The 13,311-nt window shown below is 40.2% G+C and overlaps 1 protein-coding gene across 1 annotated transcript; it reads right to left on the bottom strand.

The window, feature by feature from the left end:
• Positions 1–10,782: 10,782 nt before the first annotated feature.
• Positions 10,783–12,438, bottom strand: LOC149144486 (uncharacterized). The gene is made up of 2 exons (XM_089452175.1): positions 12,235–12,438; positions 10,783–12,141 (listed from the first exon to the last, which is right to left on the bottom strand). Exons 1-2 carry the CDS (start codon positions 12,436–12,438, stop codon positions 10,783–10,785), a joined length of 1,563 nt encoding a protein of 520 aa, XP_089308301.1.
• Positions 12,439–13,311: the final 873 nt, after the last annotated feature.

Genomic DNA, 13,311 nt, shown 5'->3' with positions numbered 1-13,311 from the left:
TGGGCCCATATTCCAGATGAAAAGCATAAAGCCTTAGAACCTAAGAGTGAGAAATGTACTTTTGTTGGATATTCTGAAGATGTAAAAGGCTATAGACTTATTCCATTTAAGTCCAAAAATGTTATCATTAGAAGAGATGTAAAATTTGATGAAAATAAATCGGCCTGCGAGCCTAGTCCGGCGGATGTGCCACCTCTTCCCATCTCTTCTATCTTTGAGAACATTTCTTCTTCTGATGATGAAAGCGAGGATAATAATCCTTCCCCACCTTCTCAGGATCCTCAACTTCCAAGATGGGTCCGTGCTACTCGGGATGCAGCAGGTGATCTTGCCGGTGATCCTACAGATCAGCGACGTACACGTTCTCAGTTTGAAAGAGCCTCTTCCTTACTGGCTCAAGCTCCAGTGAATCATGATCCTGACACTTTTGCAGAAGCTTCAGGCCATCCACATTGGGAAACAGCTATGAATGAAGAATATCATTCATTGATGACAAATGATACATGGGATCTTGTTCCTCTACCAAAGGGACGCAAACTTGTTAGATGCAAATGGGTTTACAGAACCAAGTATGGACCAGATGGGAAAGTTGACAAACATAAAGCTCGTCTAGTTGCTAAGGGCTTTTCACAGGTTGAAGGCATTGACTACACTGAAACCTTCTCTCCAGTTGCCAAAATGAACTCTATCCGCCTTGTTCTTTCCCTTGCTGCCTCTTTAAAATGGGAAGTACATCAAATGGATGTTAAATCTGCCTTCTTGCATGGGGACTTGCAGGAAGAAATCTATATGGAACAACCCATTGGCTTCATACAAACAGACTCCAGCCTCGTTTGTCGCCTTAAGAAATCCCTTTATGGCCTCAAGCAAGCTCCTCGAGCTTGGTATGCCAAAATGGATAGCTTTCTTTTAGAATCTGGCTTTTCTAGGTGTCATTCTGACAATACTGTCTACACCAAGAAAGTGGGCAACTCTCTCATCATCCTTGTTCTTTATGTTGATGATCTTATTCTTACTGGTAGTGATCCCAACCTTATAAACCATGTGAAGTCCAGCCTTAAAAAGAAATTTGAAATGACAGACTTAGGACACTTACACTATTTTCTCGGTCTTCAAGTCTTGCAATCCCAAGAGGGTATTTTCCTTTCCCAGTCCAAGTATGCTTGTGATATTCTTCGTCATTTTCACATGGAAGACTGTAAGCCAGCCCCTTCTCCCTTTCAGTCTGGAGTCAAACTTTCAGTCTCTTGTACTTCTCCTGAAGTTGATGCTACCTTATACCGTCAACTTGTCGGAAAACTCTTGTATTTAACCCATACTCGTCCTGATCTTTCCTTTGTTGTTGGCCTTGTTGCTCGTTTTATGCAAAACCCCCGTGAAAGTCATTGGAAAGCAGCTAAAAGAATACTTCGTTATGTTCGAGGTACAATACAGTTTGGGATTCATTACAGTGCCAAAGCAGCTCCTCTGTTAGTTGGTTTCACTGATTCTGATTGGGCTGGTGACCTTGATGATCGGAAGTCTACTGCCGGTTATGTCTTCACTCTTGGTTCAGGACCTATTACATGGGCTTGTAAGAAACAGGCTGCCATTTCTCTTTCGTCAGCAGAAGCAGAGTATCGTGGTGCCGTGGAAGCTAGTAAGGAAGCCTTGTGGCTTCGTCAGATCCTATCAGAGTTTGGCTTTGAGCAGCAGCATCCAACCACACTTTGGTGTGATAATCAAAGTGCCATTCAGCTATGCAAAGATCCAGTCCAGCATCAGCGCAGCAAACACATTGAACTACACATGCACTTCATCAGAAAACTCATTCTTGACCATGTTCTTGAAGTGCAATATTGTCCAACGGATGATCAGGTTGCAGACATCTTCACAAAGGCTCTCACAGAGGCGAAGTTCACTCAACTTCGATATATGCTTGGAGTTCAGGAAGTTGTCACTAAGGGGGGATAGGCTCTAGTGCCTCCTTCCTTCTCCTATTGTGTCATATTTGTAAATCCTTCAATCCTATCCCAAGTTGTTCTTAAGGGGGGATGTTAGGATATTCCGACACATAGGATATAGTTAAGTTCAACTTGGTCTAGTATAGAGTTAGGTTAGAGTTAGGTAAAGTGTGTTTCTTTACCGTTGTACATTTTGTAACTTACAATCCGACGGTCACGATATGTAGTGATCCGACGGTTCACTCTCACCTCGGTATTACCGACACTTGATCCGTGGCTTGACACCCGATTGGTCCATGAGTTCTATTTAAAGCGCATGGAGGGTCATTGTTCGGGTAATCCGTGCATGAGAGAAGCTTATGTAAATTTTCATTCTTTGATTAATAAATTGTCTGTACCCACGTTGGGACAGGCCGTGGACTGTTTCCCTCCTTGCACTCTGAGGGTTTTAACCACGTCAAAAATACTGGTGTATTGATTTGAGATTTGGTTGTGAGCGGTGTCCTCTTGGTATTCTTTCTGAGGAACTTACCCTGTAAATTCCTACAATCGACACCACGATGGTAAAGTGTATCACCGACAATCATGTAGTCTTTAGCTTGATATCAAGTATGTCGCTGTTCAGAGCGAGATGTGTTAGGCCTAAAGGTTTGGGTTTGGAGATAGATTAGTATATCTCCATACCACGGATTGCTTGACGATATCAGAAACAGTGTTTCATTCACGATTGATGCTTTAGATGTTGAATCGTTGGACGATGATGGGAGGTCACATAGTAACTCCGTGGAAACTAGAGATTTCTTTGATTTGGATTTGGTGAATTCCAGATCAAACTCTTGCAAAATGGCTATCCATTTTGAATATAATTGACACGATAGAATGTATGTCATAGGGTTGCAATCTAACAGAATGGTAGTTTTGCAAAAGAGGATATAGTGTCGAAATCTCTATACTGCTTGAACAGCTGCTAGAGTGAGATTTTCAACATAGGAGTACTTACTTTCCATATCATTTATGTTGCAGCTTAAATAATATACCGGATGTTCTATTCCATTGTCTTCTTGTACTAAAACCATTGCAATGGTTGTATCTGTAGTAGTGAGATACAAGTTAAAGTCTTTTTGATAGTCAGGAGTGTACATCAATGATGCTTTTACTAGGGAGTCCTTTAAAGCATCAAAGGAAGCTTGCGCAACTTGATCCCAGTTGAAGGGTACTTCTTTTTTCAAAAGACGTGTATAACCTTTAGGAAGTTCAGCTTAATTTGGAATGAACCTCCTTAGAAAGTTTGCTTTCCCTTGGAGTTTCTGAATCTGAAGCAAATTTGAAGGTGGAGGCATGTCGATAATTGCCTGAACCTTACATGGGTCGAGTTGAATTCCGTCTTTAGAAACTATGAAACCAAGTAATCTACTAGAACCAACACAAAACACACACTTGTGTGGATTGAGTCGTATCTTGTAGTGTCGACAACGTAAAAATATAACTCTCAAATGCTGCGGATGGTCAGTCCGCTTTCGCGACTGAGCCGGTAGATCGTCGAGATACGGTTGAACGATGTTTTTGATGCCATGGAAGGCGTAGTTCATTGCGCTCGGAAAAGTGCCCCTGCGTTTTTCAAACGAAAAGGTAGTTTACGGTACACGAATGTGCCCCATGGACATATAAATGCAGTCTTTGACTGGTCCTGTGGGCGGATATTGATTTGATTGTATCCGGAAAATCCATCCATAAATGAAAAGATTTCGCATCCAGCACATTCATCAATTATTTGGTCGATGAAGGGTGTAGGGTAGTTGTCTTTTGGACAAGCTTGATTTACATCCCTGTAATCGACGCACACTCTAATCGTTCCTTGCTTTTTCATCACACGAATGATATTCGATACCGAATCAGTTAGAGGAATAGGGTAAATGAAACCAGCATGTAAAAGTTTTTCAACTTCTGCCTTTATGGCAGCGGATTTGATCGAGTGAACCGGTCGAAGCCGTTGTCGTACTGGTTTGACATCTGGATACATCTTGATTTCATGTTCAACGATGCTCGAGTCTATGCCTGGAATTTCTTCATATGACCATGCAAAGACATCTCTGAATTCGCGAAAGAGAGCGCAATATATTTCCAGTTCTGAAGGAGAACAAGATTTGTCAACATGAATATTCTCTACAACATTAGGTTTGGTTGAGATATTAATTGCGATCGTCTCTTCAATATTGGACAGATTTCGCTCAGAATCCATCGTCTTTACAGTATTTGATAGAAAATCAAAAACTGAAGGATGATTAAGGTCGCTAGAATAATCTTTGTTATTATCTTGAAGATGGGAACGATGGTGGTAATCTTCCCATGGTGCCTCTCATATCATCATTGACTGAATGATTCCTTCGTCTGTAGAATGTATACGAGACCAAGGATCAAAAGAGGTGCCATACTCTAGAGACCTGTCTATCCAAACACTCGATGAGTGTTGATTTGGGTTTGCGCCCAGGCCCAGAAAATTGATTGCTACAAAATTTCTATGGGGCTTGGGGGCAATACCTGGCGATGATCCATAATAACAAAATGTTTAGAATTCTTCTTAATCTTTAATGATGTAGAAGATATCATATGACAGGTCTCCACTGTGGCCACTTCTGCCAGATTACTTGGTGGCAGGAGGGCAAAAGTACTCATTAAGGCAGGGTCTTTTAGGAGACCTACTCTGACATTTTGAAGCGATTGAGAGCTTCCATGGATCATTGGAATGCTTCCTGTAGCTTGTGAACTATTGGGGAAAAAGGTTAGTTGGTCAACGATTGTAATTCCGCCTTGGAAGGGAAATGCAATCTTTCTAAAATATGTTGACACAACAGTAGCCATAACATAAATCCAGGGCCTTCCTAGTAAGATATTGTAGTCGAGGTTTCCATCAATGACCTCGACTTCAATTTCTACTGTTTTGCCCCTCAGTTCAACTTGCAAGTTACTTAATATCCCATACGACGTGTATGTTCTTCTATCGAACGCCTTTAACGTTAATGAGAGATTTTTTGGCGTAAATCACAAGATATTTCATTTGTCGACGCGTTTCGAACCAACTAGTGTGGTTCATCGTTAGGACAAGTTGAATGAGCAGATCAGGCTTTGCATGTTAAATAGATAAAGCCGAAACTCCATCGGCTGAATTCCTTGACCAAGTAACGACTATATTGATAACGGCTAGATTTGGTATGACCATTATTTAATTAAAAATAACTTAGGCTAGTTAAATTCTTATTAAAACAAAAGTAAATGGATCCTATTTATCCACTTATAATTATAAATATATATTAAAAAATAGATTATAACCTAAAATAATTTACATTAATAGTTAGTTAGTTATAAAAATTATTAAATATATCAATATACATAAATATCTAGATATAATATTATTCACATATATGTCAAAGGGACTGTTCCATATACTAACAAATATTAATAATAAACTAAATTAATTTTAAATAATAGTTATCTATAGAAGTTAGAGTAACTTAAGGTAGAGTAATTTAATTATAATTATGATATTAGAAATATATATCTATATATATTATAAAATAAATTAATTTAAATTAAAAGTAAGTTATCCAAGTTATTAAATCTAAATATTAGAATAGTTAGTTATAAAAGTTATAAATGTTAGGGTAATATATAAATAGTAAGTTATATAATTTAATTAAAATGTAAGTTAGGGGGACAATTTATTTATAATCCTATATATTAAGATAAATTAATTAAAAATAAATTAATTCCAATTCAATAGTTATTTATAAAAGTTAGTTAAATATATAAATAATAGAGTAATATAAGGGTTAGAAAGAAAAGTTTTAATATATAAATTAATGGTTAAAATTTATCAAAGATTAATTTCAATCTTATTTTCTCTAAGTTATTAGTATAAATAAGTGCTACTACAATACCTCAAACTAGATGAACCTCAAGGAACAAAGGCCCCAAGAAACAAGAAACCAAGAGGCCAAAAAAAAAAGGGGAAGGGAAGGCAAGAAGACCACGACTAGGAGGAGAGGGCTAGAACCCAGCAACTACTGACCTTCTAGCCATCCTCTGTATTGAGATTGTTCGGCCTTTTTTCAATCTCAAGTGCTTCCCTAAATTTTCGGTGATGGAATTGGGACACTCTAGCAATCACACTAGCTTCCTTGATGTAGACATGATGATTGGTTTTCTCGACATGCTTTGCTAAAGCAGAAGACTTGGCTCTCCTATGCTTAAGGTCAGCTACATGCTCACTAATCCTCTAATTAATGGAGCGACCAGTCTCACCAATATAGGGGGTCCCACAGGAACAAGGAATAATATAAACCCCTTTCATGTCCTTGGGGTCGATAAGATCCTTCACAGATCTAAGGGACTTACGAATGGTATTGAGAGGTCTAAAGGTCGAGGGGACATTATGCTTCTTAAGAATTCTCACAATCCTGTCTATAGTCCCCTGAACAAACGGAAGATGGACCCCAGGAATCCTCTCCTTCTTATCTCTTTTAGCTATCGAATTCTTAGCTGCTTTGAGGAAAGCCTTATGTCCCAAGTGCCTACTATAACCGTTCTCAACAAAGACATTAAGGAGATGGGATTTCTCTTCCTCGAAGCTCTTTTCATCAGAGATTCTTAAGGCACGAGTGGAAAGGGTGTTGAGAACCCCCAACTTTTGAGTCGAGAAATTGTGGGAACTAGCATGAAGATATTGCTTCGTATGAGTTTTCTTACGAAACACTCGGTGGGAGAGGGAACCATCACTATTCTTAGAGATAAGAATATCAAGGAAAGGGAGGCAACCATCGATTTCTTGCTCCTTGGTGAACTTAATGGCCGAGGATTGACTATTGAGATGATCGAAGAATAGGTCTAACTCCTCTTGGCCATGAGACCAGATGACATTAGTGTCATCTACATATCGTTTCCAAAGCTTAGGTAGGAGGCGGGCTGAGTTAATAGCCTTAGATTCAAAATCCTCCATAAAAAGATTCGCATCAACAGGGGAAAGGGGTGAGCCCATGGCAACCCCACAGGTTTGCTCAAAGAACTCACCTTCAAAACAAAAAAAGGTCGAAGTGAGGCAGATCTCAACTAACCGAGCGGTATGAGGATCGGTCAGATAGTAGATTACTTCCATAGCCTCATTTATAGGGATGCAAGTGTACAGGGAAACCACATCAAAACTGACCAAAATGTCTCCAGAGTACAACTTAATGTTCTTGAGCTGCTCGATAAAAGAAGCCGAGTCTTTAACGAAGGACCCTGTACGACCAACTAAAGGTTTAAGCTTGAAGGCAAGGAACTTCGCTAGAAGATAGGTAGGACATCCAACGATGTTGACAATGGGCCTAAGGGGAGCTCCTTCCTTATGAATTTTAGGGAGACCATAGATTATAGGAGTGATAGGATTGCTCTCAATGAGTTCCACCGAGCTACTAGACTTGATGGCAAGGGCCACGTTCCTAGAGATCTTCTTTAATGGGTTTTTGGGAAGCTTCTTGCAGCTCCCACTATTATGAAGATGCTCCAACATTTTATTGTGGTAGTCTTCCTTGTTAAGAATGACTGCAGCCCCACCTCTGTCAGCTTTCAGAAGTACAATATCTTTGTTCTTATTCAAGGATTTTAGGGCTTCAAATTTGTACCTGCTAAGGTTTCTCTTAGGAGGCTTAGCTCTCCTAAGGACAACAGCACAATCCTGCCTAATAGTGTTTTTAATACTATTAGGTAAACCACGAATCCCACATTCTATGTCACAGATAATGTCATCAATCAAGATCTTCTTAGGGGCCAAGGCAAAATTTAAACCTTTGCCTAAAACCTTAAAAACAGAAGGGGGAAAAGAGAAACTAGACAAATTGACAACCTTCTTATTACCATGAGCGGGAGGGGGAGGAGGATCAAATCTAATATGATTCTTCTTAAACTTAGAATTATTGTACTTGTTAAGAACGTTTAACCTATTATTATTATTAAAGATCTTACTACTACTTTCCATATAATTATTCCTCGAACTAAAATTAGTTACGTCGTCCTCTATATTCTTATTCTTATTATTATTATTATTACCAAGACCCACATTATTATTATCACTAATATTAATATTATTATTCTTATTATTAATATAATTATTAATACGATTTTTTTGACATTTTGATATTCTTTGCGGTGAGAACAGCTCGGATCAATCTATGGCGGCAAAGGCAGCAGCGAGCGCATGGTGGATGGAAATAGCTCCATCACAGAGATTATTATGTTCACAGAGTTGGCAGAAGGGTTTTAGCAGAAGGCGGCTGGATACAATTGAAGAGAAGCGCACTTTGAGCAATGAGGAACTCGTGGTAGGCCTTCAATATGCTTCTGATAACGTCTGCAACCTCAGGACACTGATGGAGGGTTTTCAATATTTTCCCTCTTTAGTCAGCGGTGGATTGGCAAACCCGTTTTACGGATCCGCTACCTCCGCCCCTGGGAGAACGCTGCAAGGAGCCGGGGTGTTCACTTCTAGTGTGGGAAGGTATAAAAACCCCAGATCCGCCATTGATCAATCAGATCGGGCTCTCAATAGACAGATCGACCAAGATCTTGCAGGTCTGATACCCCGGATGGAAAATCTCCATGGCAGATTTGCTCTCGGAAGCACAAGAGGCCCTGGCACTATGTCTAGGCACTTCTTTGACTCCTTTCAAATCCAAATAGCTTAGCCTACATGCAGAACCATCCTGCAATGGGTCAGTTCTTCAGATCTGGTGCTGGATCTCAAACTAGATCTAGAACGGTGGATTGGGATCCCTTCAGGCCTTCAGAGACTTCTCTTTCAAGGTAAACAACTTGAAGACCTTCTTCCCCTCTCTTCTTACAGCATTACCAGGAACAGCTCTTTGGTGGTAACCCTTCGTCTGAGAGGAGGTGCAGCGGGACAGTCATCCTCTGCTCCTCCCTTCTCATACAAAGATGCAGTACACTCTGAGAACCCCAAACCCCCGGAGGCCCTTAAACCTAAGCCCTTTTTGGTTGATAAGATAGAAGAAATTCCCTCTGTTGAAATCACCCATGAAGATCTTGCAACCCAACTTCAAGAATTTGTAGAAAGAGCCATCATTTGCAGATTTAATGGACTGTGGCCGTGATCTCAGGATCTCTATGCATGGATCCATGCAAACTAGACTCATCATTGTAAGACCAGTTTCTGTTCAAAAGGTTACTTCATTGTTCTATTTGATAACAGTAAGCATTATGAAAAGGCTTTAGAAGAAGGCCCTTGGTTCATGGGAACTACGGGGCTCTTCTTGACTCCTTGGTTCCCAGATTTTGATCCAGCAACTGCAGTCATTACCAAGACACCTGTATGGATTAGGCTTCCAAACTTACCTGCCCACTTATGGCATACTGTTGTCTATAGAGCTATAGGCAACACCTTGGGCAGTTTCATTATGGGAGATTTCTGGCGGGAAACCAAAGGTCTCTACTCATATGCCAGAATATGTGTGGAGTTAGATTTGAGCAAAGGACTTCCAGACCAAATCAATCTCAAGATAAATGACTTTGTCTGGTCCCAGACACTGGATTACGAAAATACTGCATTCCGTTGCCGCCATTGCCACCAATCAGGGCATTTGCAGAACACCTGCCCATCTCGCCCGACAAAAAAGAATAAGGATAACCTCTCCAAGCCCAAGTCCAAACGATGGGCTCCTTGCTCTCCACCTCCAGTCATGGATTCTGATTCCTCCAACTCTGAAGATGAAGGTAGCGATGAGGAATTGGATCAAGCCCCTCATACAGTGGTCCCTTCCACCGATGGTCCAACGCAGTCTTCCAATACAGCCATCGCTCAGAAACGCATCCATTTGACCTCCTCCTCTGATTCAGAAAAGGAGGGCTCCCCTGTGGAGAACCCCAATCTTCCAGTTGTTATTGCTCATTCACCACAGGACGGTTGGGTCGAAGTCAAAAAAAGGAAAGGGAAAAAGCTTCATGTTGAGGCTTATACCCATTCTGGGTAGAAGTTAGTCTTTTTGCCTCCAGCCATATGTTGTAGCTTCTTGCTTGTTTCACTTCTTCTCTAGAACCGAGGTTGATAGTCCTATCATTTCCAGTTGCTGGTTTTTTGTCTCTCTTGAATGTATCATGTTGTACCATATTTTTGATTAATAGAATTAGTCCAATTCAGAAAAAATAAAATAAAATAAAATAAATAAATAAAAATAAAATAAAATAAAATAAATAAATAAATAAATAAATATATATATATATATATATATATATATATATATATATATATATATCTATATATATATATATATATATATATATATATATATAATTATTAATACCATTCTTTTTTTTTCCAGGGAAAAAAGCAACTTTATATTAGAGAAATAAAAGTTTTGTTCCAATAGTTCATAAGCCGCACAGGACTTATATGTGCAGATACAGCTCAACCCGCGGGGAGCTATTTTCGAGTATGAAACCTGATACATTCATCCTTCGAGAGGAGGATATAAAAACAAAATTTAAACAGGAAAGTTCAGAAAATTTTGGGCCTCCAACATGGTAAGGCATATAACCTGTGAGAGAAAGACCTCCATCACAGAAATACATATACAAAAATGATATCCAAAAGGGGAGAAGAACAGAAAAATTCCGAGAGTATATGCCGAGAGGGAGTGCCGAGAGTAGATGCCGAGAGATCATAGCTGACCCTGATAAATATATGCCGAGTGACAGTATATAGAAAAAAGTACATGAGAGAGAGCAGCAAAATTGTAAAAACTGTAGAATGCTAACAAAAAAGAGCGAAAAAGAAAGCAGACTGTTGATAGAGCTACTGTTCATATGGATGCTGGTTTGATCTGACAGACTGCCCCTGTATAAATTCTTCTATCTCCCAGCTGTCCTGATCCTGTAGTAAACCTGCCTTAGATAGCTGATCGGCTTCTTCGTTTCTTTCCCTGTAAATATGACATAATGAGAACCTGTTAAAGAGAGTCTTCAGGTGTAATATCTCTTCAACAATAGTCATTAAAATTTGATTCTGGCAAGAAGCTAAACCATTGATCCAATTAATAACATTTAGAGAGTCTCCAAATAATTGGATTGAATTTATATGTTTGTGGAGGAGCCAGCAGAGAAGGAGGCGCAATGAGGTTAGTTCTGCATAATTGTTTGTTCCCGATCCCAGCCCAACGGAGGCTTTTAGTGTGTTTTCTGAATTGATGTGAATGCTTATGCCTGCACCAGCCCGGTTGTTTTGAGAGGCTCCATCAAAAAAACCACATGGAATATCCTCCTGGATTATGAGATTGTTTTGAGCTGATCTGGGTTTCTTGGTTTCAGGAGGAGGTAGAGAAAGATAGATGGCTGCGATATTAGAAGCTATAGCTGAGGGCGAAGTCATTAGGTCTTGGAACAAACTGTTATTTCTCGCAAGCCATATTCCCCAACAAAAAATGATAGGCAGGTTTCTCAAATTCCCTTCTGTGAATGTGTGCCACCATTTCCTCCAAGACTCGGCGAACGGCTCATTTCCCCATTGAGCAGTAATCTTGAGAAGCCCCGAGACCTCCCCCCAAATCTGCCGAGAGAAGGGGCAAGAGATGAAAAGATGATTTGAGGTTTCCTCATCATCCTTGCACAGAGGGAAATGACCAGGACCAAAGAGAAACCTGGATTGTAGAATTTCCCAAGTTGGGGCCTTCTTTTTGAGAATGCACCATATGAAGAGCTTTGCTTTAGCTGGGCTTTTAAGTTTCCATAGTGCTTTGGACCACCAATCCGGCTCTCCCCATCCTTTTTTGCCCAAGAGAAAAGAGTAGCCCTCCTTTGGTGTATAACCCCCTGATTTGCTGAAGGCCCACATTAGCCTGTCAGGTTCCTCCCTTATCCTAACATTGGAACGTTTAAGCTCTTTTATGAAACTTGTCCATTCGTTCTTCCATCTGTTATTTATCCCTAATTCTTCATCGTCCTTCCATACCTGACCCCAAATGGAAAACTGTCCATCTCTTGCCACCTGATTTAGTGATGTAATATTTTTGGACTCAAGATGGCGAATAAACCCGGGCGAGAGTGCGAAAGCTTCGTTGCATCCAATCCATGGATCTCTGCCAATCTTGATTTGTCTGCCATCTCCCACTTTCCAAGCTAATCCTTGTTCAATCACTGAGAAAGCCTCCACTGTGGCCTTTCAAATGACTGAAGAGTTTTTTGTCTTCTTATTCTGACTCCGGATCCATTCTTCCAAAGGCATAGGGTCGATATATTTTCTTTTAATCACCCTTGTCCATAGATTTGCTATGGTGATAAGCCTCCAGCCCGACTTTGCAGCCAAGGAAGTGCTGAAATCAGGAAGCCTTTTGATCCCCCAGCCTCCCCATTCTTTTGATCTGGCCACTTTGTCCCATGCCACCCATGGTAACACCGTGAGATCCTTTGAACCGGCCCAAAGAAATCTGCAGCAGATCCTTCTGATTTTTTCCATTACTCCTTTGGGAATCCAGGTGAGAGCTGCCCAATAGACCGGAATAGCTAGCAAGACCGACTTAATGAGAGTTAGTCTGCCCGCTCTGGAGAGCCATTTATAACTCTAGTGTGATATTCTAGCTTCAATTTTTGCTATAATCCAGTTCCAATCTGCTTTTCTGTAGGCCACAGGTTTTAGCCAAAACCCCAAATATTTGAAAGGAGCCTCCAAAGATTGACTAGGGAACGGAAATAGGTCAGCTATAAGGTTTCTTTCCCTTCTGTCCATTTCAGCAATACAAACTTGAGATTTCATAGCGTTTATCTGCATTCCCGTTGCTTTAAGAAAAAGATCAAAGATACTTTTTAATTCCTTTATTTCGCTGTAATTTCCATTTGTGAAAATTAAAATGTCATCCACGAAAAGAAGATGTGTGATAAAGAGATTTGTAGCTACCTCTATACCTTTTACCTTGTCCGCATTTCTGGCTTTTTGGATCAGCCTGCTAAGACTTTCCGCCACAAGGAGGAACAGAAGTGGAGATAATGGGCACCCTTGTCTGAGGCCCCTCTGACTGGAGAAAAAAGGAGAAGCAGCTCCATTGACCAAGACTGCAAAGCTGACATTTGAAATGCATCCCATGATCCAACTAACAAAAGGGTAGCTGAATCCCACATGAGTAAGGAGCATTCGAAGATAGAGCCAGCTTACCCTATCAAAAGCTTTAGAGAGGTCGATTTTGAGAACAGCTCCTTTTGATTTCTTAATCTTAATGCTATGAATTGCCTCCTGAGCAACCCCTATTGCTTCATGAATTTGTCTACCATCAAGGAAGCCAAATTGTTCCATGGAGATATTCCTTGAAAGAATTGGAGCTAATCTGAGAGCAAT

The sequence above is a fragment of the Pinus tabuliformis genome, chromosome X (genome assembly GCF_031772625.1).
Source record: "Pinus tabuliformis cultivar Carrire ecotype Pingquan chromosome X, CPIR1, whole genome shotgun sequence".
In the NCBI taxonomy this organism is placed as follows: domain Eukaryota; kingdom Viridiplantae; phylum Streptophyta; class Pinopsida; order Pinales; family Pinaceae; genus Pinus; species Pinus tabuliformis.
Note: the sequence above shows the minus strand (reverse complement) of the source record. Positions and strands in the feature narration are given on the sequence as shown.